At 38.8% G+C, this 27,762-nt stretch overlaps 4 protein-coding genes across 4 annotated transcripts in view; 1 reads left to right on the top strand and 3 right to left on the bottom strand.

The window, feature by feature from the left end:
• The window catches only part of ercc6l (excision repair cross-complementation group 6-like), an 8,468-nt gene extending 8,346 nt beyond the window's left edge, over positions 1-122 (bottom strand). The window contains exon 1 of the mRNA XM_029440588.1: positions 1-122. This exon is cut by the window's left edge and continues 110 nt beyond it. The gene's annotated coding sequence lies outside the window, so the exon portion shown is untranslated.
• Positions 123-5,939: 5,817 nt separating this feature from the next.
• On the bottom strand, positions 5,940-7,486 carry sdhaf1 (succinate dehydrogenase complex assembly factor 1). The gene is made up of 3 exons (XM_029440550.1): positions 7,311-7,486; positions 6,626-6,712; positions 5,940-6,448 (listed from the first exon to the last, which is right to left on the bottom strand). Exon 3 carries the CDS (start codon positions 6,355-6,357, stop codon positions 6,109-6,111), a length of 249 nt encoding a protein of 82 aa, XP_029296410.1. The 5' UTR covers positions 6,358-6,448; positions 6,626-6,712; positions 7,311-7,486; the 3' UTR covers positions 5,940-6,108.
• Positions 7,487-8,342: 856 nt separating this feature from the next.
• nudt18 (nudix (nucleoside diphosphate linked moiety X)-type motif 18) lies at positions 8,343-16,327 on the top strand. Its single transcript, XM_029440549.1, has 7 exons — positions 8,343-8,440; positions 11,706-11,878; positions 11,982-12,092; positions 12,675-12,777; positions 13,272-13,395; positions 13,723-13,847; positions 15,343-16,327. Exons 2-7 carry the CDS (start codon positions 11,708-11,710, stop codon positions 15,723-15,725), a joined length of 1,017 nt encoding a protein of 338 aa, XP_029296409.1. The 5' UTR covers positions 8,343-8,440; positions 11,706-11,707; the 3' UTR covers positions 15,726-16,327.
• Positions 16,328-18,575: 2,248 nt separating this feature from the next.
• On the bottom strand, positions 18,576-27,233 carry LOC115013728 (protein FAM240B). Its single transcript, XM_029440206.1, has 3 exons — positions 27,164-27,233; positions 25,588-25,709; positions 18,576-18,972 (listed from the first exon to the last, which is right to left on the bottom strand). Exons 2-3 carry the CDS (start codon positions 25,707-25,709, stop codon positions 18,861-18,863), a joined length of 234 nt encoding a protein of 77 aa, XP_029296066.1. The 5' UTR covers positions 27,164-27,233; the 3' UTR covers positions 18,576-18,860.
• Between the last annotated feature and the right edge of the window lie 529 nt (positions 27,234-27,762).

Here is a 27,762-nt window from a genome sequence, read left to right as displayed (position 1 = left end):
GGTGGTAAAATCCGACACGAACACGAGTGGCTGCAGCTGGGAGAAGTTGTGTGTTGTTGTGTTTGAAATGTAGCTTAACCTCCCCGCCAAATTGTTTCAGTGACTCAGAGAGGACGCTGCACGGCCGACTTCACGAGTTTGTCCAATCGGAAAAACGGACAAGTACAGTGGGCGGGACCAACAGCAAACCACAGCCAATGAGCGGCGTTTAGCCAGGCAGGAAAAGGGAAGGTGCTCCATTGTTTTTCTCTTTTATAACAATTTAGTACAGTACAACTTCTCGTAGGAATATTTATTTGCATTCCTAAAAATATAAATAGATTTTAGTATACAGCAAGTATATAGATACATAGAAAAATAAAAAATACAATAATATAATGTCCATAATAACAAAGGAAATCACAGTCGACCCAGAGCCAATAGCATGAATGAATAACACAAAACAAAAACATTTCTTCTTGTATAAAAAGAAGAAAAAATATTGTTTCATTCAATTGTAAAACAACTTGGTGAGGATTTCAATTTTTCCATTTACATTCATGAATAAATGTGAGATCTACTCATAAAAGATGATATTGACCATATCGGATATTTCTTTGAAGAGGTTATCTTTGTATATTAGAATTGTGTGTGCTTTAAATAGTGTGACAAATTAAATCTTAATACCTAGACAATTATTCACATTTTGCCCAAATTGTAATATGATTGGACATGCATAAAAGAGATGTTCAATGTCCAGTTGGATGTTTTCCAGAGAATGTCCCTAATATGAACTCTGGAAAGTTCTTTGATTTATAAGCAAACCAAATTAAGTACTTCTTTTACATGAGGTTAAAACACTGAGTTTTTAAGTTCTAGTGTTCCCCACCTTTTAATTAAGTTCTATAAGGGTACAATATAAACTCTCACAAGGTTGTGACAACCACCAAATATTGCATGTACTGTACATGGGGGAACAACATATTTCAATCTCCTGTCAATGTGAAGCTGGTGTGTTGAAAAGCACCATACTGTATACTTCACAGTACTTTTCATAGCCCCAATATATGTAAATGTGGTGGACAAATTATTGGAAACTTTGTCAATTTTAAGTCTTTTTTTTAGGTTATCTTTTTGTTGCAGAAACCTTTTTGAAAATACTCAAATTAACACAGCAACACCTCTTGTTGGTACTCACCAGCAGGCTGCAAGACCTATTTTTCTTAACAGAGAATAGTCTGCTAATAGGTCGAGAGAATGTATAGATTTATTTATCTTTGTCTCATCTGAATGACAGTTTCTCTTTGCACAATCAAATGTAATAATCAGTCCATGATATTAAATCTGGTAAGAATGTCTCTGCATAAAGAACACCACAATGGAGCTGTGCATTTATAGAAGCTTTTATTGTGAAGAGTTATCGAGGCTCAGATCAACACACAGTTTTAAGGCAATTACACACAGAGTTTGAATCTCATGATAGTAAATTCAAGCACTTTTCAAAGACTTTCAAGGTCATTTTTTGAGTGAAGGGTAAAGGAATCCAAATTAAATCCACTTTAACCCTGTAGAATGCCGTCACAATGCTTCTTCTCTGGATGGACAGTGTTGATCAATTAATCAGTTAAGAGCATAAACAAAAATAATCACACAAATATACTGTATAACATAAAATAAACTGTTTTACATTTTGAAACTAGCAACAAATATATAAAATGTGCTCACACTGTTGAGGTCTTCACATCTTTTAAAATTATTAAAACATGGAGAGGTTGATTCAGAATATTGGAGCCGTCTCTAGAGCTTTGACTTGAGCGGCAAAAACCACAACTCTTTTCTCCACTTCGGTGTTGATGTCGGCCTGCGAGGCTCGCGGGTTCTGATGGAGAAACTGTGAGATGCTCAGGATGCACTCTCTCTGAGGAAACACACACAAAAACACAATGAGCCACGTAATGAATTACAAATTGGAAAGAGCCTTTCAGATTCCTTCTGATTTAAGTTATAATTCTGAAACTGCTTTGTATGTGAGGAAGTGTCTGGTATTCTCCTGTTCTGCTTATTTTTGTGAAGTTTCCTGGTCGGAAAGAGAAACACACCTACTTTCAAACATTATGAAAGGAGGGAAATTTAAGTTAATTAAAGGGTGTATCCGTAGGATGCGTGTCATGGGGTAATTTTACATTAGTCGTACACACTGCTGCATGTAAAGCAGAATATTAATTTTCATTAGCCATGTAAAAAGCTTGGCAGGAATATTGTCTTTATTAGAATAAGGGCAAATAACCGTTACATTTTGTGCTTGGAAACGTTGTCGCTGTGCGTGTGCGTGTGTGTATTTGATCCAGAAACAGCGGCCCCTTCAGGCAGCAGAAAGTTACCTTGTAAGCGTCCACTTTGTCCTGGCCGGTGAACCGATTCAGCAGCTCTCTGCCGACCTGGATGCCCGTCACTCCCGCCAAAATCATCCGGTCCTCGTCAGTCTGAGAGGACAGCCAGCGCAGTAGCGCCATCTGCAGGAGGGAGGGAGACATTTTATCATTGTGGTGGATTTACACATTTTTGCTTTTTAAGAAGTCACTCCTTGTTGTTTCTTCTCTCTCTAGCTTCAAACACAGCTTCCCTTTACTAATTGGTAACACCTCCAACTGCCAGAATGCATACTTTTAATTCTGGTACTTTAAGTACCTGCTGTTGGGGAGGGCGAATTATTCAGTACATTTGTGAGAAAATGGAAAAGGAAAGATTGAGCTAAAAGTAACGTGATAAGAAAAATCAATAAATAATTATTTGTTTCCTATTATAAATTAAGTATATCCTCTTAAAACGTAAATCACATACATATTTGTCCTGTACAATTGTCAAATTATGACACTGACACTAACATTTTGACAGATTTGTTGTGTACACAGTTAGAAGCTAATGAAGGAATTTATAGTCTGAAAATCACATTTAACTTAAAGCTTAGTGTATTCTGATAATGCACATTCATCAAAAACCATAGGAATCCATTTTGACTGATATTCATTGACAACACAATATTCAATTTTATAAAATTGCCTAAATCTAGTGGTGGAAGAAGAACTCAGATCCTTTACTTAAGTAAAAGTAGTAATACAACAGTGTAGAAAGACTCTAAACACACAATTATGAGTACTGCATTCAAAAATCCTACTTAAGTAAAAGTATAAAGTTATAGTATCAAAATACACTTAAAGTACCAAAAGTAAAAGTACTAATTATGCAGAATGGCACATTTGAGAATAATATATATTTTATTATTGAATTATCATTATTGATGCATTAAAGTGTTCATCACTATAATTTAAATTAATCTGAATCTGTAAATCAATTTATGTTAATAGAAATAAAAGCATAAAAAGGAGCAGAAATCCAATGGTCTAATCCTGGGGAACTGGAAACTTTCTGTTGCTCCAGTTACATAAAGTTAGAGTCTAACCCACCAGGAGTCAAAGCCGGATGGCGGGGGGCTGGGTCTAACCCTAACCCTAACCCTAACCCTAGTCCCAGTGCCCCGCCATCCGGCTTTGACTCCCGGTGGATTGAAAGATTAATTTGGGGGTAGTTTTCCCGTTTCTGCCACTTTGGATTTAGTGCAATAAACAAACTAATGTAACGTTACATGGACCGTAGAGCCCCGGTTAACACACAGATGACAAACATAAACTACAGGCCGACGCCACACATGAAGATTATAAAATAGCACCGTTATTTTGACCAGCTTTCATAGTTTCAACACTTTGGTGTAATTGTGGACAAAGGTCCACCAGCCCGTTGTGATGGTTTACGGAGGCGACCTCTCTCCTGGCTGCGCAGCCACTGGGAAGATGAGACGAATATGTGGTCGTTTTCTAGTTTCTGCCACATTTGGATTTAGTCCAATAAACGTACGTAACTAACGTAATGTTACACGGACTACAGTCCCGGTTAACATCAGTGCCCAGTAAACAGCAATGTTTTCTGACTGACTCTTTTGGCATTCTTGCCCTCTGACTGACTGACAGGCATTACACATGAGTACATGTAATACACAATATAAAGAATGAATTAGAATACAATAAATATGACAAACTATTACAACTAAAATATAAACATTAGAGATTGTATTGTGTACAGTTTACAGGTGAAATACTGAAATAAAATGTAAGTGAGGAACACATGAATGCATCCACAATTGTAATACAATAATATTATATATATTATTCTCAAATGGGCCATAATGTCTGCCTAATGAGTATTTTTAGTTATGGTGATTTAAGTTTGTTGTTTAAATCGTAATACAAGCAACATTTCAAATGCAGGATCTTTACTTGTAACAGAATATTTCTACAGTGGTAATAGTCAAAGTCAAAGATCTGAGTACTTCTTCCACGATTGCTTGTTGGCTTGCTTTATTCACTTATGGATACACTCAATTAATGAATATTAATGTAACATGAACATAAACAGATGTGTGTTTGTATTTTCTCACCTGCTGAAATAACTGAGCGTTTGTCATTTCTCCTCCGGAATTCGACATGACGGAAAAGCTAAATAATACACGACAAAAACACAAAACAGCCAACAGTTATGATGAAGACAAAGCCTATAAACTTCCTCTGTAGCCGAAAATAGAAGTTAAATTCGCTATATTTTACAGAAATATAGCGACAGATTATTTTGTCGACGAGACTGTAGGATGGAAAAATGTCTCACTTCCTGTTTACATCCCCTTCTTCTTCTTCTTCTTCTTCTTCTTCTTCTTCTTCTTCTTCTTCTTCTTCTTCTTTGATGTCAGTCTGTGATTCAGACTCCATGCTGCCGCTCAGCGGTCACAACATGTAGGCTACATCAAGCAGACGTTACGCCATTATATCTTTAGTTAGCAAATAGTTGTTTGCTGCTATATAAATCCTCTGAATGCCATATATAGAACCTATAACATGTAAGCAGCATTTAAATGTTACAGTTGGTGGAGGTATATGGAGGAATAAAGCTCCCACTATAATAAGTAAATAAATTAAATAAGAAAGAAAGAAATGTAGAAATAAAAGCCAAATTGAGGCTTGCAGGTTAATTAGAAAATAAATAAATGTGCACAAAAATAGATAAATAAATAACATTTATTTGACATTTTTTGTTTTCATATTTAATTATTTCCTAATTTATTCATTTATGTTTACATTTAATAATCTTACTATTTTTAAAGATTTTTTTCTCCCGTTTTTATGTATTTCTTCACTCTAATAATTTTAACTACTTTAAATGCTGTTGGATAGTTAAATCTACAGCACAGCATCATATTTTATAAACGGATCAATAGTTTGTTTTAGAAATCCTAATCTGTTAAGTAACTGTTAAATAAACGCAGCGGAGTAAATAATTCAACATTTCTCTCTGAGATGTAGTGGAGTATGGACAGTATAAAGCAGTAGTAAGTATAAAGTAGACTAACTCCCAGACTGAAATATCTCCATTATTGGACTAATAGCCATGAAACTTTGTACACATTCATCTTCCCCAGATGATGAATCCTCTGGTGGGAAACGTTGGTGATCCTCTGACAACTCAGTTTGTCCAATACTTTGATTTATGACTCTTTTACTTTATGCAACTAATGATTAATCAGCCTCAGCTACCGTGTTTATTCATAATTAGCAAAGTTAGCTGGACTATGATCGTAAACATTATATCTGCTAAACATCAGTATGTTAGCATTGTCAATGTGAACAAAGCCTTTAGCTCAAAGCATCACTATGTGTAAGTACAACCTCACAGAGCATGACTTAAGACTCTTTCTGTAACATAAACATGAGTGAAGTTTGTAACTTGAATACTTGTTAACATGTTGATGGCTCCATCTTACTGTGATAACTACTGCAGTATGAGTCTTTTCCACATCAGAGTTCATTATTATCATGTGAGTTCAAATGAAGTCCAAACAATCAGAGAACATGTTATTTAACATTCAAAAGAAATTATTTCATGTTTAATCACATCACATGTTTTTCTCCATACTGAGCATTTGTTTCCCCACTGGACATGCAGCATCTCAGCATGACAGTTTGATCGTAACCAAGTCTTTGAGAGGTATTTGTCGGTGTCATATGAGGTCGTACAGGACAGAGGTCAGCTCTTCTCAGCAGGTTTGGAGAAGGAGCCCAACTGTTTGGTGTTGACGTCCATCAGCTGCTCCAACTGCCGCTGTCCTCGCCGGTACAGATACTCAATGTGCATCACGTCCGTCTTCTTAATGCGAGCGTTCTCTCTGAATTCGTCGCGGATTCGGGGGATGAAGCCTGGTTTGTCCTGGCCGGCACGCAGGAAGTGCCGGTACAGAGCCAGGATCTGCTTCTGCAGCTTACTGTGCCTTGCCATCGGAAAAACTCACCAGACCAAAGATCACAAATCAAGTCAACAGCTGCTGCTCCTCTAACGTCCACGAGATGCTGCTGTGATCAAACTCTGACTGTGTTGAAGTGAATGGGAAAAAACTGTTCTCAGCACATCACTGGGCTACTTCTCATGTCAGTCTGAGGGCAGATTTATGATAACAGACAGACACTGAAGGTGATGTTTAACGCTGAATGTGTCATGAGTGTAAAGCTAAATCTACAAGATAAAATACTGAGGACCACAAACGCACCCCGATACTTTGTCTCCGGGTCAGTTTTCTTGCTCTGACCCTACAGGTGTCTATGTGCTGAGAAGTCGTCTGAGATCTGATGTTTGACTGTAGGAGTAAAACGCAATGAGTTTAGAAAACAAAAACAGTACAACTATATAAATATGTATATAATGACATTTAGTTTATTACTATTGTTATTATTTATTCATCCATTACAATTTCCCAGAATGCAGGGGGATACATTTTCATGTTTGCGTTTGCTAGACAAACACCAGGAGTACGTTCCATCTGAAAACCGTATGCATCGTTTTGCTACGGTTTCCAGGTTGAAAGACATGATTCCCCGAAACCGGAGTGCAGCGGGTTTCGAGGTACGTTTGGTGGGTGTTACAGAGGTGTTACCCGGCAATGTGTATAAACCCCGCCATATTAACAAAGCAGTGCACTTGTGTAACATAACAGTGTGTCTAAACACCTATGTTAAATAAACTTTTGGCAAGTTTTGTCGGGGCTGTTCCATACCTACATACATAACGTTTCAGAAATAAATAAATACATATTCCAGCAGTAAGTGGGACAGGGTGCAGGAGTTTAAAAAAAAGGTGTTACTTTTTTTGATTTTTTTTTACAGCTATTGTTATTGTTAGTTAAACTACAGTAGGAGATAACACAGTAACAACAAAACTAAACCAGGTTAGCTTACCTGTTTGAAACGGTTAAATGTTTAGCGATTCAACCCGTTTACGCTGGTGGAACATGTTCCTTCAGTAAATCGCCAGTTAGTTTATCAACCGAAATATAAAAGTATAAGCTGCTGGTCATTATTAGCTGTGTTAGCTGATGTAAAGCGCCTCTGTGTGACCTTACTACACGTTACAACACAACTGTGACGACAAAATATACAACTTCCGGTAAAATACTTCACAATAAAATACTAATTTATTACAGGCGATAGAAAGGAAGATTTTGTTAACGTTGTAGGACGTTGGAAAAACAAGGTTTTTTATTACTGCAAATATGGATTACCACATAGCGTGTGGAGGTATATTTTAACCTATTCTAGCACCCAGTGGTCAAAACCATTTCTGAGGTAGGATACTTGTACTTTACTTTCATTTTCTGCAATTGTATACTTCTGCTCCACTACAGCAATGACTATTGTACTTTTTACTGCACTAAATGTATTTGATAACTTTAGTTACTTTACAAATTATTAATATAAAAACATAATCAACTAATAAATTATGATGTATTATTATAGATTAATCTACCCAGCTGTCCATCCATCCATCCATCCATCGTCTACCGCTTATCCGGGATCGGGTCGCGTGGGCAGCAGCTCCAGTAAGGAACCCCAATCTTCCCTTCATCCGGGCCACATCCCTACTACCCAGCTGTGTATAAAGTAATTAAACTGAGCTTCACCTTTACCAGCTGCCACATAAGATCAACCCATTAATGCATCCAATTATATACAAAAATGTCCTACTGAAAGTAGCAATTCTCTGTATTGAATACTTTAAATTTGTAATTTTCTTTCTTGTATACTATATTTATGTTTTCCGGTTTTTGCGATACTTGCATACTTTCTTTTTGTCTTACTGTTTTTATGTTATGCACCAAAGCAAATGTCTTGTATGTTGGCAATAAAGCTGATGAATTCTGATGCAGTTACGTATATTCACCACTGCTTTCATTTTGAAAACCCCGAACCGGAAGAGTATGTGTATTTCCTGTTTGGTTTGAAGGTGTCAAATGTCAAAACAGAGCAGCAGCGTCGGTCAGCACATAATCACTGCATGGAAAGTTAACACGGCCGTTAAAAACAGAAAGGTTTGTGCGTTTATTTCTATAGATTTTTCAGAGTTTTTTGATGTGTATCATTTCCTGTTGTGAAGTTTGATAAGTTGGAAAAAACTGATTTTTTATTAAGCTAACGTTAGCTTCTGACAGAGTCCTCTATTTAGTTGAGCTTATAAACCAATAACTAATGTATGTTAGGATAGTTGTCAACACAAATTATACTTACATTTAGTATTTATGTATTGTTAAATATTTTAATAATTGGGTCTGTGTTTTCATCTTTTCATATTATAATATGCTTACTATTTATTTAATACTATAGCTCACTAAAGGATTATTATTATTATTAGTTTTATTATATATTTTATTACACGGTACCATACTCTATTATATACATACTGCACTATACTAGGTTATGCTACTATAGTAATCATTCTTATTATTATTATTGTTATTATTATTGTTATTATTATTAATAATAATACTACTACTATGACATCACGCCTTATACTTATATATAGTCTATATATATACATAGACTATATATTAATATTATATCTTATACTATACTGCACTTTTTTATATCATACTATTCTATGTTTATGTTATGCTGTCATCATAAACTATGCTTTATTTCTATAAGTATCATCACTTATACATATTATTCTAGTGTACAGTGCACTGTTAACATATACACTAGATTCACTGCTATTGATCCTATCATGTCACTTTTCCTTGCAATTTTGTCTTTAATTGCTCTTCTATAGTTCTTGTATAGTTTCTACTCTTATACTACTTGTACATACTTCCTATTTGATTTATTTGTATTATTACTTCTCTCTGTATCTGTACTTATGTATGTCTTTGTGCTGCTGCACACCTGAATTTCCCCTCTAGGGATCCTTTAAGGCTTATCTTATCTAATCTTTAAAAGAAGCTTTTCATAGCACCGTGGTTACATCACATACACATTTATTTAAAACAGACACATTTTTTCAATTTTAGACTTTAATTAGCACTGTCTAGTTAAATGACATTAATGAGTGTTAACTATAAGAACACTGACAGAAAAATAAGCAGTACTAACCAATGTAATACTGATACTACATATATACTAATACTAATACTGATCTACTTATTAGTCAGGCTTTGGAAATAGAACTGAGGCAAGATAAGAGGAAGTAGGTTTGTGTGATATAATGATACTTTGAGAAGATTTATAATAGTAATAATAATAATAATAATAATAATCGTTATTGCATTATTGTATGAATAAGATGAAGTGCTTTAAGTTTTCAGCTATTTGTGTGTGTGTGTGTGTGTGTGTGTGTGTGTGTGTGTGTGTGTGAGATTCCTCCACTATATATATATATATATATATATATATATATATATATATATATATATATATATATATATATATATATATATTGTTTTTATAGTAAAGGAATATAAACACAAGAGTTGGTGGTTATACAAAGGACTTTGCAGATATCCTGACAAAGGTTTGACATGAACAGCACATAGACTGTGGATCAATCATTAAGTTAACTTTAAGTCATTAGATTAATACTCTAATAATTGTAACTACTTTAAATGCTGTTGGATAGTTAAATCTACAGCACAGCATCATATTTTATAAACGGATCAATCGTTTGTTTTAGAAATCCTAATCTGTTAAGTAACTGTTAAATAAACGCAGCAGAGTAAATAATTCAACATTTCTCTCTGAGATGTAGTGGAGTATGGACAGTATAAAGCAGTAGTAAGTATAAAGTAGACTAACTCCCAGACTGAAATATCTCCATTATTGGACTAATAGCCATGAAACTTTCCAGGCGACAAAATGTACCTAATGTTCTCCTAGCTCTTAGCAACATTTAAAATGTAGGAACCGTTTCAGATTTCCAGGATTGCAGCTGTAGCTTTGTGGCTAATTTGTCAGGTATTTAATATGGGATAATAATACCAATAATAAACTATTGTGTTGCACCTTTCATACTTACAAAGTGTTTAAACATCAAATTTTATGTATAAGAATTTAAATATTTAAAAATTCACACAAATATAATAGGATGTAACTATAGGAATCACTTTTAAAAAACTTTAAACTAAATTTAATAAAGAATAAACTTTCAGCAAGATTAAACACCGAAAGACCGAGGAAGCAGCTGGAAGTAAAGCGGGAGAGAGGGTCGGTTCACTCTGGAGGTGTTAAATCTTATAAACTAGTTATACAAAACATCTGAAATCTGTTACCTGATATTTTTGAGTAATCCAGTCAAAAGAGTGTCGCTAAAGTCCAGATGAGACCAAATCAAAGCATCAGAAAGAACAAGATATCGGACTTTTGTATTGTTTCTCATCTATAAAAATGCAGTCTTGCAGATGTTGTCACTATGCTTACTAAAGTTCAGAGCTGAAAGCATAAGTCAATTCAACAGAGAAATAATCGGCAACTATTGTGTTAATCGATAATCGTTTCAGTAATTTCTCAAGTAGAAATATTGAAACAAATAAGAGGATTTCCTTATTTTCTGTGTCATTGATCATCAGAAACTGAATACTTCTGGGTATTTGGAATTTTGGTCGAACAAAACAAGACATGAGAAGACGTCAAGTTTGGCTCTGTGAAGTTTTGATGCCCATTTTTTGACAAATGTTTGCCGTTTCATTGATTAAACGATTTTCGATTTATTGAAAAGATTATCGACAGATTAATCGATAATGAAAATAGTTGGTAGTTGCAGCCGCACTAAAGGTTAAATCAGTGTCTATCATGACACCCAGACTGCAGACTGTCTCTACTTTGCCACCACAGAAAGTTGTCTCTTTAAGAATCAGCATTAATAACTAATTTAGTTTGAAATCCTTGTTACACATCTAAGACTGTTTTATCTGTTAACAGTTTCCCTCCCCCAGCAAAGGCACTTCATCACAATATTTATCAATTCCATAATAAAATAAATGATATATACTGAGGATTGTCTCCATGTGGCCCTCCACTCGAACAGCAACCTTCTACACAACCCCACCAGGAACTACAACCTCCAAAATAAACAGATAAATGAAAACCCTGCTGCAGAAGTTCACTTTGTAATGAAGGATCACCTGTAACTGACTTTGCTGCTCTGTCGTCTGTTTCTCTTACTTTAGTGCAATACACCACTTTGAGATGTTACACGAATATTTTGTATCACAACAATCTGTGCTAAAACTTATGAAGTATGTATTATGATGTATTTATTTTCCTGTGTGTGTGTGTGTGTGTGTGTATGTGTGTGTGTACCTGCAGACATGGAGGTGACGAAGGAGGAGTGGTGGCAGGTGGAGGATCAGGTGGAGAAGCTGCTGAGCGGTCAGGGGTCAGAGGTCACCGGGTGTGACGTGGGCCTGGAGCAGAGCAAACCGGCGACTCTGAGGAAGACCGTCACCTACATCGTCTGCGCCGTCATCTTCAACGAGAAGGTTACCTCTTCATCAGTATCCAACTGTTGGCTTCATTATTGTATTAATTGTTGGGTATATGAAATGTGTGTGTGTGTGTGTGTGTGTGTGTGTGGTCCATTAGGAGGAGGTGCTGATGGTGCAGGAGGCGAAGCAGGACTGTTATAAGCAGTGGTACCTGCCTGCAGGGAGGGTGGAGGTGGGGGAGAGCCTGGAGGAGGCGCTGACGAGGGAGGTGAGCAGCGTTGGGCAGGTTACTGTTCAAATGTAATAAATGACATATGTCTTGTTACTTTCATTTCAAATATTAAGTTACTTCACAACATTACTGTCTGTGTAGAGTTACTAATTACACTACTTTTGCGTTACTTTCACCAAATCAGCGGAGAAGTATGACTGGGCATTATAACATGGAAGAGGGTCATGTTGTTTAATAATCAAAGCACAGAAGTTTATTGCAGTTCATTATAAATCCAGGGGTGGGCAATATTGTACAACCGAATGTGGCTCTCCTGAGTGCAGAGCTGCATTCACTTGCAGGTGTTACCACTTATTATTTAAATTGCCTCCTTATATTAGTTTCAGCAACAGGATTCTTTTGGTCTGTTTTTTCTGGCGCACTGGTGGAAGTGGCGCGGTGTGGATGACTGAAAAAATTAAAACAATAAACACTCAATTTCAGAGTGTAGCCGTTATGACAGTAAGTGTAATCATAATGTTACTAAAGTCCTATTAGTAACATGTTATATTACTCTGTTGCTGCTAAAAGCCTTATATTAATGTAACACTCTTGTCCTGGTTACCTGGGTGTCTGCAGGTGAAGGAGGAGGCGGGGTTTGACTGTGAGCCAATCACCTTGCTGCTGATCCAGGAGCAGGGACCACAGTGGATCCGCTTCATCTTCCTCGCCAAAGTCACAGGTCAGATGTCACACATGCACTCACATGTTTGTACTTTTGTGCTTATGAGAACAACAACATAATTAATTGCCTTATGTTGTTGTGTCTCTGAACTTAAAATATATCAAATTAACACCAATATGTCTTGAGGGGAGATTTAAAGCTTGAGAATTTGTCAGGTGAGACAAAGTGTTTATATTTTATATATTGTATATGTGGTGGATTTATTAAAACTAGAAATACCAGCAGGGTGAGATTGTAAATCTAAATATTTCTGCAGGTAAAGTGAAGACTCATGCTTTTATCGTACAGTTTAACATTGCCTCTGTTGACTTTTAGCTCACAACTATTTTAATAATCTGTTAATTGTTAAAATGATCTTTCAAGCAAAAATATTGAAAGAAATCCAGTCTTGCTCTGGCTGAACCTTCTCCAACTGGAGAATTTACTGCTTTTCTTTGTCATTAATCATATATGATGACTTTGATGAAGTAAATATCCGCTCTGTGTATCAGGTGGGAGTCTAAAGAACCTGACAGCAGCAGACCAGGAGTCTCTTCAGGCCTCCTGGTGGGACAGACAGTCCGTCCTCCCTCTGAGAGGACGAGACATCCTCCGTCTCATCGGCTGCGGACTCAAGTACGACATTAAACTCTGAGTCTTTGTGCTGAGCTAAGCTAAAGATGTACTGCACACAAAGAGATGAGATCTGTCTGATCTCAGTCTGTCCCTGTCCTTTCCTATAAAACTCATTTTTATATCCTGTCCTAGGATCTTTTTCTTAAAGTTACAGCATATCTACCATTGTTGTTATATTTGTGGTTATTGAGATTAGTGTCAGTTTTGTTTTAACAAAGCTTGTCAAATTATGTAATGCTTTAATCAACATGGTCTGAATTAGGATGGAAAAAGTACAATTATGAAGCTGAACACAAACACCGACCCCGGCTGCTGTGCTGCTTTCAGGTACCGTCAGGATCCCTGGCATCCTGTCACGTTACCTGTAGACATGAGCTGCCGTCACGTGGTGCAGAGACTCGTCCTGGTTTTCACCAACGCTGAGGACAAGATCTGGGTCCTGCTCATTAAAGGTACCCAACTACTCATCATCCATCCATCCATCCATCCATCCATCGTCTACCGCTTATCTGGGGTCGGGACGCGGGGGCAGCAGCTCCAGTAAGGAACCCCAAACTTCCCTTCTCCGGGCCACATCCGCCAGCTCCGACTTGGGGATCCCGAGGCGTTCCCAGTGAGGAGATATAATTTCTCCACCGAGTCATGGGTCTTCCCCGGGTCTCCTCCCAGCTGGACAGGCCTGGAACATCTCCCTAGGGAGGCGCCCAGGTAGCATCCTTACTAGATGAACCACCTCAACTGGCTCCTTTCAACTCAAAGGAGCAGCGACTCTACTCCGAGTCTCTCCCGGATGGCTGAGCTTCTCACCCTCTCTCTAAGGGAGACGCCAGCCACCCGTCTGAGAAAACCCAAAGACTGCTCATCACATTAAAACATTTTATTAATTTAAGGTTTTTGGTTGATGTTTTCTGCTGAAAAGTAAAAAGTTTGAAACGTTTTTTCCAAATTCCACTTAAATCTTTATTGTAAAAGAAAAACAAAATATAGTTGTTGTAGTCTCAATACATGTGTCAGTTTTTCCATTAGAAGTTACTCTCCAACATTTCTGATGTCCAACTTTTGTTATGTTTACTAAGTGCCAAGTCTGATACATCTAAGTATGCCAGTTGTAATTTCTACTCAGATGTTGACGTGAACTACTTCTAAGTTTTTTTACGTTAACGAGAACAAAGCCGAGGGCATGCTTCATCCTGCTGTGTGTGTCTGCTGTGTGTGTGCATGTCTCTGGCTCACTCGGTCAAACTGACAAAAAGCAGCACACAGCAGAGGAGAGAGATGGACCAACAGCGAGGAACCAACCTGTTCTCCAGCGCTTTGTACACGCGCTAAATGGCGTGTGTCCTGAAGCCAATGGGCATTACAAAGTGCCGGCATTTTACAACTTGCACATCCTGCTTATTGGCTGAGGGTTACACATCCATGTGGGGCCCAAAGGCTGTTTGTTGATGCCCAGAAATATCTCGAACACAGCAAAATAAGAAGAAAAGAGAAAATCCAGGCAGAGGTCTGCAGGGTCTCTGCAGATACAGACACTTCCAGTCAGTCATAAGCAATGATTGATTTAGAGGGATTATTTTTGTCTATACATTAGTTTTTAAGAAAATTATGTATATTGTATATTCATTTTCAAAAAATACCATTTGGATATTGTCCACTTTACAGTACAACTTTGAAAATTAAATGTCAAACAGCTTTTTATTTTCATTTTTGATATGGTCATAGAATGCCCATACGAGGATGTAAAAATGAAAATGCAAATTAGATTGTATCTTCATTAAAATCTTTACTCAGACAACACATATGTGTGGTAAACTAAAATACTGTTGTTGTTTTATATTACCCATGAGTGGAGTCAGAGAGACAAATAGGGACAACAACCTCCTTTGTGTTTTATCATCTGAAGCTTCATGAACTAACCCACCACCCCTTCTCTCTTCTGTCCTGCAGCACCAGGGCTCCACCTCCCCACGGCGGCGGCGGTGAAGACCCACGCTGTGACGTGGGCGGCAAACATGGTGGTGCAGGAGGCTATGCCGTCGGCGTACTACGACCAAGACGTCAACACACTGGGTGTCTTCAGCCTGCAGCACAATGGTCGGCAGCATGGGAAGACGGACGGCCTGTGCTTCAACACGCTGGTGGTGCTGGTGCCCGACCACGTCCAACGCAATGAGGACGGAGAGAAGGTGCAGTGTACAGGGGCGAGACTTCCTCCACCTGTAGAAAACACTCGATACGTCTGGCACGAAGTCCAGAAAAAAACACTGAAAGAGAAACTGCTGGAAAAGACCAAAAACACCTCCATCTTACCCGTCCACAGCATGTACTGAGCACATTCTATATCCATGTATCATTCACCAAGATAACTTTTATTGTGAAAAGAACAGCTCATTTATTTATCGGCTTTGAGGTCTCGAAAAGCCGATAAATAAATTCAATTTATTATTATTATTATTATTATTATTATTATTATTATTATTATTATTATTATTATTATTATTATTGTTATTATTGTTTTAGAAAGGCAACTTTTATTCTGAAAGAAACATGTGTATGTTTAATTGTATGTATCAGTTGAAATGTAGAGTTTAATTGTTAACAGAGCAATAAAATATGTATTATGTTATATTTATGTTCAATTTATAAGAAAGATTCTAGCTGTAGCGACTATTGGAGCTACTGCTGCTAGCTACTTTCATTGGAAAGGAGTTGGCAGCACAGGGCAAGAATATCCACCAAATTCCACCAAAGTGATGAAACTCTGAGAGACACTGCTATCTTATACTCTGTGTGGCGTTGGCCTGTAGTTTATGTTACTCATCTGTGTGATGAGAAGAATATAAATATATCCATCCATCCATCCATCGTCTACCGCTTATCCGGGATCGGGTCGCGGGGGCAGCAGCTCCAGTAAGGAACCCCAATCTTCCCTTCTCCGCCCCCGCTGCTCCGATTCTCCGGCCAATCTCTTGCTCCATTGTCCCCTCACTCGCGAACAAGACCCCGAGGTACTTGAACTCCTTCACTTGGGGTAATGGCTCATTCCCTACCCGGAGTAGGCAATCCACCGGTTTCCTGCTGAGAGCCATGGCCTCAGATTTGGAGGTGCTGATCCTCATCCCAACCGCTTCACACTCGGCTGCGAACCGATCCAGTGACTGTTGAAGGTCACAGACCGATGATGCCATAAGGACCACATCATCTGCAAAGAGCAGCGATGAGATCCTCAGGTCACCGAACTGCAACCCCTCTCCTCCACGACTACACCTTGAGGCACCTAAGACCTTGAGACCACAGCTCATCACCGCAGCTTCAGCAATAGAGGTTTTGAACATCGCCCACTCAGGTTCAATGCCCCCAACCTCCACAGGGAAAGCTGAAAAGCTCCGCCGGAGGTGTGAGTTAAAGATCCCCAGGACAGGGGCTTCCTCCAGACGTTCCCAGTTCACCCGCACTACCCGTTTGGGTTTACCAGGTCTGTCCAGAGTCTTCCCCCACCCCTTGATCCAACTCACCACCGTGAGTGATCAGTCGACAGCTCCGCCCCTCTCTTCACCCGAGTGTCCAAAACATGCGGCCTCAGGTCAGATGATACGATTACGAAATCGATCATTGACCTTTGGCCTAGGGTGCTCTGGTACCACGTGCACTTATGAGCATCCTTATGTTCGAACATGGTGTTTGTTATGGCCATTCCATGGCTAGCACAGAAGTCCAACAACAAACGACCGTTCGGGTTTAGATCAGGGAGGCCCTTCCTCCCAATCACGCCTCTCCAGGTGTCTCCATCGTTTCCCACGTGTGCGTTGAAGTCTCCCAGCAAGACTACGGAGTCCCCTACTGGAGCCCCCTGCAGGGCTCCATTCAGGGTCTCCAAGAAGGCCGAATACTCAGAACTGCGGTTTGGGGCATAGGCACAAACAACAGTCAGAGTTTTCCCCCCCATAACCCGAAGGCGTAGGGAGGCGACCCTCTCGTCCACCGGGATAAACTCCAACGTAGCGGCGCTCAGCCGGGGGCTAGTGAGTATCCCCACCCCGGCCCGACGCCTCACACCTTGGGCAACTCCGGAGAAGAATAGAGTCCAACCCCTATCCAGGAGTACGGTTCCAGAGCCAAGACTGTGCGTGGAGGTAAGCCCCACCAGATCCAACTGGTAGCGATCCAACTCCCGCACTAGTTCAGGCTCCTTCCCCCACAGAGAGGTGACGTTCCACGTCCCCAGAGCCAGCCTCTGCTGCCCGGGTCTGGTCCGTCGAGGTCCCTGACCATCACTGCCACCCATGTGACAGCGCACCCGACCCCAGCGGTTTTTCCCATGAGTGGTGGGCCCACAGGATGGATGGATGGGAGGCACCACGTAGCTTCTTCGGGCTGTGCCCGACCGGGCTCCGTGGCAAACCCGGCCACCAGGCGCTCGCTGTCGGGCCCTCCCTCTGGGCCTGGCTCCAGACGGGGGCCCCGGGCTTCCTCCGGGCAGGGTCTCTCCTTTCCTTTCCCTTTCTTTCATGAAGTCGTTTTTGAACCATTCTTAGTCTGGCCCCTCACCTGAGACCAATTTGCCTTGGGAGACCCTACCAGGAGCACTAGGCTCCAGACAACACAGCTCTCAGGTTCATAGGGACACACAAACCTCTCCACCACGATAAGGTGATGGTTCCCAGAGAGGAATATATATATATATATATATATATATATATATATATATATATATATATATATATTACTCTTCTTTTTCTCTGTATTGTTTTTCATGTATTTTTAAATGTTTTTATTGGATTGTTTTCTACTGATTGGTTAGTTTCTCTCATCTGTAAATCTGCGTATAGTTTGTTTCTATGTAAATAAACTTTCCAGTAACAACACTTGAATAGCCATTATTTAAATCATTAGGTCCCAACAGTTGTAAACTGCACTTACAGCCGAATTCAGAGTGGATTCTCTTCCTTCATGTGTATGAGCCCGAGGCCGAGCGGCTGTGAGGCGGGATGACCCGCTCTACCTCCTGAGCCACAGCTGCCTCTCAACTGCTGTGAACCTACTGTAGTCGGGTAGAGATTGTTTTGTTTGTTGGTTCAACATCATTCGCAGCCATTTTCTATACTTGCCAGGCTCAGTTTTTTTTATCTGTGATTACATCTACGCCTGATTACATGACTTCAAAGGGACACTGGTCCTGCTGCAGCCCTGTTCTTATCACCACAGTAACGTTTATCATCTGGTCTGTAGTCCACAGTGACCAAAACCTGTGCAAAATAGTTTGTCAAAAAAAATTGTTGTATTCTTTTAGTTTTATTGTTTTATTATTAGTAACTATTTTGTGCACACAATTTCATAATTCTTGCAAACAATCGATTAAATTCTACAGAATTAAAGTTTTTATTTGTCAAAACATCCCTTTGTTGCTCTTAACATGATGCTGCTACAGTTTATCCTCATCGTCCCTGTTTATTTGTTTTTTAATCTCATGTCTGGTCATCTGATTGCTCCACTTTGACCTTCCTGACGTAGTTGTCGTTGAGGCTCTTCAGGTGTTTGGTTCGGTTCTCCAGGCGGACCAGCCACTCCTCCCTCAGCCTGGGAACACACATAGGAAGTTTTCTTTACAGATTCAATGTGTAGTTCTGATCCACCTGCTCCAAAGAAACATGGGGCAGTATTTAATCTCTAAACTCGGTCCATATAATCTCTAATATTAAAATAATACTTCAATTACCAAAACTACAAATACTCATCATGCAGACATTATGGCCTATTTGAGAATAATATATATTATATTAAAAGTGTTGATGCATTCATGTGTTCCTCACATTTTATTTCAGTATTTCACCTGTAAACTGGGTCCATACGATCTACGATATTTTAGTTGTAGTATTTTACATAGTTATTCTAGGTACATAGGTATTCTAATTCATTCTTTATATTGTGTATAATATATTGCGTAGCTAGGTTTTCAAGTTTGGGTGGGTTTAGCCCAGAGGTGAGGTGGAGCTGTGTGCACCTGCACGGTAGTACAGTTACCATTAAAGGAACTCAGATGGCATGATGATGGAGAAGTAAGTCTGGGAGTTTTGCACTGAGCAAAGCCACTACACACACACAGTGTTTTGTGCTGGTCGTCAATATATTAGTCATGTTAACCAGGTCCATGTTACCTGGCCTTAGTCATGTTGACATGTTTTAGGAGTAGGGTGGACTTCACATAATCTAGGGGGGGTCCAGGGGCAGAATGTTTTTAACATTTTAAAGTGAATTGTCGCATCTGGTGCACTTTGAGAGCAACATGAAGATGCTAGATCCAATAGAACTGTGTGGTCTTGGTAAGGGGAGGGGGCACAACTCTCAACACTAATATGAAAAATATATCAATCAATCAAAGTATAAAAAATACCATAACCAATGACAATTAAGTGAAATATTTTCATTTTGAAAACTTTATTCTTCAAAAAGGAGCATGAGCCGGGAATCCCAGTTGTTTTCATTTGGATGTGAATTTCTAATGGTTTCTTACTAATCTTATACTTGCTAATCTCTGTGAGCCCATGGGGTTGGGGTGAAACTATAAGAATGTTTGCCCTTACTGGGATGGCAATAACTACAAAGCAAGACATATTTTCCTCTTTAATTTATCATCATAAAAACATTGAATGATTGGAGAAAACACTGACACCAATTTCTAACAGGACACATGTCCCCCTTGCCCAAAAGAAAGTACATTTGCCAAAAATCTGGTGCGCTTTCAGACACTTGTAGGTGGAAGCATCAAATAATTCCTTCTCTTGTTGAGAGTGGCAAAGTGATCTATCACGCTGTTGTGATTCAGATGTGATTCATAGGGTAGGAATAGGGTATCCACTCGTTATCGATAAATTGGCTGTAGGGTTCACCGTCAGCCGACGTAGCCTATATCTAACGTTCCTCTAACGTATTCACGTAGGTATTCACGTAGGTATTCACGTAGGTATTCACGTATTATATTTACGTAGGTAAGTATTCACGTTCGTATTCCGTATTCACGTATGTCTAACGTAACGTCTGCATATCTTATGAAGCACACGTCGGTTTACGTCTGGTAATTTTGAACATGCTCAAAACATCAGCGTTCAACAACGCACCCCAGCGTAACACAGTGAGCTCTTAACGAATACCTTACCTTATATCAACGTACATCAGCGTGTTGCCGATATTTTGTATACGCCATATTTTTGTATACGTTATGCATTCGTCTGATACATTTTGTATTAGTAAGTGATGCGCTATCAATAGGTTAGACATGTGTATCTGTATATGTTCACTTTTCCGATCTGATCAGATGAAAAGTTGGACGTATTTGGACTCTGACAAATTTTCATATACGCCAGCATACGTTTCTGTCATACGGATATGTGTTCAAAAAATGTAATGTTTTGTTTTGCGCTGGCGGACCAGCTTATAACAGCATTCCGTTATTTACTGTTGCTTAATTGTCATGATCTCCTCCACTTAGTCACAGTGTGTGTAGAAGCAGCACAGAGGTCAGATTTAGTGTCTCTGAGTCGAGGCAGATCTGGTATCTATCTGGACAGCTGCAATGTTATCTCTGTCACATCAGCGGTTCACTTCACTCCTTTATAATACCATCATTCAAGTACACACCAACTTCACTGTGTGTGTGTGTGTGTGTGTGTGTGTGTGTGTGTGTGTGTGTGTGTGTGTGTGTGTGTGTGTGTGTGTGTGTGTGATTGTAACCTAACCCTCACTGTGTCTTCGTCACCTTCCTGTCGAGTTTTTTGAATTATTTCATTTGTCCTTTAAGCTGCTCATATTCCACCTCATCTCAGCAAACCACAGGCAGACGAGCAGGCTGGCTGGCAGACAGACATTCAGACAGACAGGCAGGCAGACAGACAGGCTGGCAGACAGGTAAACAGATCCATAAAGCCCTCAAACATCTACTGGAGAGAGCACTGATTGACTTTTGATTTTTGTTTTAGTTCTCAGGGCCTTTAAACTTGTAATTTATTTAAAATTAATTAAATTAAAATAAACTCATGGCCCAAACTTTATAGACTAAAACACATTTATTTTTAAAGAATTGTATTGATTTATTTTAATTTGTGTCCAAATGTTGCTTCAGTCTCTGAACAACAAAAGATGGCTGAATCTATCAAACGACAAACAGGGAACTCTGGAGACCTTTTTGGAAAAGCACGTGTTTTGGGAGAGAAGAACAATGTTCTGAGTGAGGACGGAGAGCTGAAACTGAGAGGAGAAGATGCATTTAAAATGAGATCTAACTGAACACTAGGAGCCTAGTTGAGCTAATTCGACGGACCACCCTCCCCTGTAGACCAATCGTCTCTTAAATTTGACCAAGACATCAGACACAGTGGGAGGATTAATGCAGATTATTTTCACAATAGTGTGTGTGTGTGTGTGCGTGTGTGTGTGTGTGTGTGTGTGTGTGTGTGTGTGTGTGTGTGTGTGTGTGTGTGTGTGTGATCATAGTGTGATATACTTACATACAATTTAAACCTGGGTGAAAGTAGATATTTCCCTTGGCAGAGAAGGACAAATGTATTTTAATACCCTATTTTTTTGGAATTCAATGTGTGAAAGGGCAGGGTAGATAAATATATAATTGAAGTCATTCAAAGACTTGTGTTTTCCAAGAATGACTATTTATTCGTATGAAGAAGAAGAAAAGAAATCAAGTTTGCTATGAGATCTTGTGGAATTGGTTATTTTTGTAACACAATTGTATTTTGATATTTTGTTTCTCTTCTGTATTATTAATTCAATGACTTAAGCTGCTTTGTTTGTTGTGTTTATGTGGCTATACTGTGTGTAGGTAAATGGTAAATGGACCTGCATTTACATAGTACCTTTCTACTCTTCTGGCCACTCTAAGTGCATTTACACTACATGCCAACATTCACACACACATTGATACACTGAAGGCAGGGCTGCCATACAAGGTGCCAAACTACTCATCGTCTAATCGAATGTTCATTCACACACACTCACACAACTTCAGGAGCAATCCAAGAGCGCGATTAATCAGCGTTATTTTTTTGTCGTGTTATTTTTTCTGTGATTAATTAATTGAAATTAACGCACTAATTCGACAGCCCTAGTTAAAATATAATTTAATTCCAGCGTTCCTTCCACATTTCTTTATTTCCATTATCTCAAACAGATCCTCTTCTAATTTCAGCCTCTGTGTATCTGAGTGTCAGCCGGCCTCCATCATTCATCGCTCTGTGATTATCACCTCCACTCCTTTTTTTCCAGGCTCTGGCCGGGTCACACACACATAACGCACATAATTAGCAGGGACTAGAGCCGGGGTTAGAGGCGGCGGGGGGGGGGGTGGATAGTTGTGAGGTTGGGGGTTACATTGTAATAGATAGCTGTGGGATTAGGAGATACATGGTATTGATAGGTGGGGGATTAGGGGTACAGTGTAATGGATAGCAGGGGGATTAGGTGTGGTGTGCTGAGGAGGTGGTGTGAGGTTAAGGGGGATAGAAGAGGAGAAGACTGGAGTTAGGAGGGATAGGGCTAATGGCTGGTGTGACGCAAAGAGGTGAAGGTTTAATAGGAGGATGTATATGCTACTTCGCCTGATGATGGAGTTTGACAGAAGAAGTGGTGGTGATGCGGCGAGCACGGCTAATACATCAACTGTACTGAGTGCTAGTGATCTGTGGTCAACACCAAACATCTATGAAACAACAAGGTTAAGAGAAGATACAACTTTATTTAACAAAAGAGTGCAAATATAGAATACACACAATGGCAAAAAATATAAACAGGTTAAAAGTAAGGATAATACAAGTATAAACTCTAAACTACTTCACTTTCATCTATTTTCATGGCTGCATCAGAAGGTAAAGGACGTGTAAATCAATTAGAAGGACAAACAGAATACAGAAATGTCTGTCAAAGTTACTTTATAAGAAAAAACAAAAACAAAAAGGCTGATTTAAAGACTGTAATTTAGCTGCAGTTTCCTAGTAGGTTTTCACATAATGCATAACAATAAACAGGAAAGAACGGGAAAAAACAAGTGCACACAGAAGATAAATGGTTCTTTAAAAGGCTGTGTGGTTCAACACAGAACCATTTCCTACTAAAGAACCATTTTTGGATGATTCTACATGTCTGTCATGTGGTTCTTTTGGATATTAAAGTGTTAACACTTGTTTGAGTTATTGGATAGTAAGGGATGGTATGCATTTGCAAAATAACTATACCTCTACATGATATGGGGTGTGCAGTTAGCCGCTAGACGATTTATATACAGTATATTGTACAATTGCAAATTAACCTATATAATAAGAAATTGCTAATTGCCTACTGACATGACCCAAATTGCAGTTAATGATAAAATAAAAATATAATTATTATAATTATAATTATTATTAATAGAAATAATAATAACAAAAATAAACACAAAAACTACAAAAGCCAAGAATCATACATAGAAAATAGAAAATGTACAAATATGAATTAAATATATTTGCTTTTCAATTGAAAAGTCCTGCACAGTATTTGAAACAAAGAAACTTGTATGACAATATTAGAAACATCTCCTTGTATATGTGTGGTTATATCTCTTGATGCTCGTGTATTTCCTGTCAGTCTACAGGATGTACGAGGTGAGAACAGGTTCCAGTCCGCTGATGTTTCTGCTTGTTACTGATCATCATTACTGAGACCTTTAACAAGCAGACTGTCTGCAGGGTCGCGTGTTTGTCCTGGTATGTCCTTCAGCTCGCGGAGCGACGAGAGCCTGTTTGTGAGCGCTTCTGTTTTTAGATGTGTCTATTTGCCAGACGGTCACATGTCCACCACAACTGAAACCACATTCAGTTTGATCACAGACGCCATATTCAAAGACCTCCGTAGATCTGCATCTTCAGCAGAGAGACACTTTGCCCAGAATAGGGGCTCCTTCTGGGTCAAGGCCTGGGAGGTGAGGTGTAGCTGTGCACCAGGTTCATTCATTTCAAGTCAAATTCATTTCAGTTTGCGTTTTTTAGCTATATCACTTCTCAACTCGTGTGACATTGAACCACAGAGACTGACGCAATTGCTTGACAATTATTCCTTATTGTCTGGAGTCAAGTCTTGCAGAATTACATAACAAAAACATGATTTAAATATTGTCGTAGCTCAAATGTCATTTAACCAAGCAGTCCAGCTCAGGTATGATGGAAAGACAGAGTGAAAAGTTGATTCCTGAATCAAAACATGCAAACATTATGGCCACTCCTCCACAGTTCTCCACCGTGTGCTTTGTGTTTATATGTAGCGACATACTTCTGAGACATTATACCTGCCCCTAACAAAAACTAACAAAAACTAAAATACAATTAAAACCAATTTAAAATTCTAAACTTGTATAACTTTGACCCTAAGGGGCAGGATATGGATGGATGGAAGGTATTGCATGTGTAACATCACAACTTTGAGTGCAAGCCATCATGTTATTCATCCTCCATCAGCTTAGAAACATCATGTTTTCCACAGACTCACAAATACTGTACACTTTTGAGGTACTTGTACTTAACTGGAGTTTTTGCTAATTTGCACTTCTACTCCATTACTTCTCAGAGGGACATGTTGTACATTTTACTCCACAAAATGTATTTTTAGTTGCAGCTTTAGTTACTTTGCTAACTAAGATTCACGTACTTCACGTAGAAAACATGGATGCATTTTTAATATTGTATGCTAAATGTATTAAACTACTCAATAGTATACAAAGTATATATAGTTCAAAGTGCTAATTGCACATGAACACATCAGTATAATAACAAATAATCACATCTGTACAACTCTCAGTACTTTTTCAGTATTATGAGTACTTTTATCTTTTATACTTTACTTACATTTAGCTGGTAACAAACTTGTTACATTTTCAAAGCAGTATTTTTACTTGCAGCGGAGTATTTTCACAGTGTAGTATTAGTACTTTTACTTCAGTAAAGGATCTGAATACTTTCCCACCACTGCTCGTGTCTCACTCTTCTCTCTCTCTCTGAGGACAGCGCTGCAACTTCTTCTGTCTCCCATAAATCCGAACATGAGAGTGAGACTATCACAGTCGTTGTATCGGTTCAGGTTGTGTGTGTGTGTGTGTATGTGTGTGTGTGTGTGTGTGTGTGTGTGTGTGTGTGTGTGTGTGTGTGTATTGTTTCTTACTTTTTGAGTGCGCTCTTGTTCTTCCTTTGGTCTTCGCTCTCAGCATGTTGACATTCAGTGTTAATCTTCTTCTCCCAGAACGTCTTAATGTGCAGTCCCTCATGGATCTTAGCCAAGTTCATCTGCAACAACACAACACTGAGCGTCAGGGTTGGGAGGGATACTTTAAAAAGGTTTTCTGAAACAATTACTAATTACCGGAATGGAAATGTACTCAGTAACCTTATCCAAATATCACAATATGTGAAGTGAAGCAACTTGATTACTTTCCATTCATTTTGGACAATCAAAATACCAAATATGCAAATAAAGATGAGAGAAACGAATAATTGTGAAAATTGTCACAGTGCAGTGCACGTCCTGCCTTCCAGCTGTGTTCATGCTGTCACAGTCCAAGGACTCGAATCATTTGCCACATTAGTGTAGCCGGATTTTAACTTGGAGCAGCAGCAGTACCCAAAGAAATGAAAGTGAACTAGCCTACATGTACATTTCCCGGTTTGTCCTGCACTATGTTTGCTGGACCAGAAATTTGAAGTTGTTTTGTGACAACCTTGTGAGACTTGTGTTGTAATGTGTGCGAATGTGCATGGTAGTATATCCTTCTGTATTCTAAAATTACAATCCTGCTAATAATCCCTTGTGTTTTTTTTTCTTTATCTGTTTTTTCTGTATTCTAATTACGTAACATCTTTCCATGTATTCCTTTACTCTCTCCAAGCCTGTAACTTCACACGAGCTGAAAGGCTTTGTTTCGCTGTCCACTGCTTGTTCAACGGGTTAAAGTCTTTTCACCTGTCAACAGTGACGGCACAGAGCACGGACCACAGCCTGGGGCGGCTTCAGCTTTTGTTAAATTGCACTTAAGTAAAGATACTGCATTCAAAATTGTGCAGATGTATCAAAATGTATTTAAAGTATCAAAAATAAAAAAGTATTTGTTGTGCAGATTAGCTAGAAATTCATATCTATACTTACATATATTACACATATATTTCTGATGTAACATTATTTTACCTTTAGCAAGCTAATTTCAACTACTTTATAAACAGCTTGGTAGTTACAACGTACAATCATTTATTCTATTTTATAACCTGATTATGTAAAAAATGTATATCAGTACATTTCTACCACCACAGTTGCTATTATTACTTCTTTTACTCTTCCTATCATGGGAATGATATATGAATATTTACTTTTCAAAACAGTTATATAATATTTGTATAGCTGATTAAATGATCATACATGAAAGACTTTCAAAATATAACTGTATATATGTGTTATATTATAAGATCTCTCTTCTCAATCCAACTCATTTGAATCCATCTGGACATAATAACTCCACACAGCTGCACACGGCACTGTAAACAGTTAAAGTTAATATTTTGAATTAGTTCAATACTTAAAGCTGTTAAAGACACATTTGACTAAAGTTATTGATTATTAAGTAACCAGTAAATACATCAGAACAGCAGACTAAACGCATACTTCAAAAAAAGAAAAGTAAAAGTCCTTCAAACAAAGAAAGATAAAAATGACGTTTGATGATAAACAGGAAAAATGGAACAGAACAAACCTTCAGAGCTTCAACTGCGTGTCCGTCTGCCTCAAAGGGTGGATGATGTGTGTGTGAGTTAGCGTGTACGTGTGTGTCCCTCCCTACTCAGTAGGAATAAATGTTTTACATGTGAAACTCCTGTCAGTACATCTGCTCATGTATTCCTCTCTCTCTCTCTCTCTCTCTCTCTCTCTCTCTCTCTCTGTCTCTCTCTCTCTCTCTCTCTCTCTCTCTCTCTCTGTCTCTCTCTCTCTCTCTCTCTCTCTCTCTCTCTCTCTCTGTCTCTCTCTCTCTCTCTCTCTCTCTCTCTCTCTGTCTCTCTCTCTTTCTCTCTCTCTCTCTCTGTCTCTCTCTCTGTCTCTCTCTCTCTCTCTGTCTCTCTCTCCCAGTGAACTCACTGTGCTGGAATCGAACTGACTGCAGGGACACTGGGCGTGAGAGACATGGACGAACAGAGAGTGAGAGATGGAGAGATGAAGGATGGAGGGAGAGCTCAGCGTGTGAATGAACTTATTTATAGACTGACTGGCCCGTGAAGAAGTTAGTATCTTTGTCTGTCCTGTGAGAACCAAACCAAACATTAAACATCAACACATCTGGAGATACATGGTTTCACT

This window comes from Cottoperca gobio, chromosome 9 (assembly GCF_900634415.1).
Source record: "Cottoperca gobio chromosome 9, fCotGob3.1, whole genome shotgun sequence".
NCBI lineage: Eukaryota > Metazoa > Chordata > Actinopteri > Perciformes > Bovichtidae > Cottoperca > Cottoperca gobio.
This window is presented reverse-complemented; position numbering and strand designations above follow the sequence as displayed.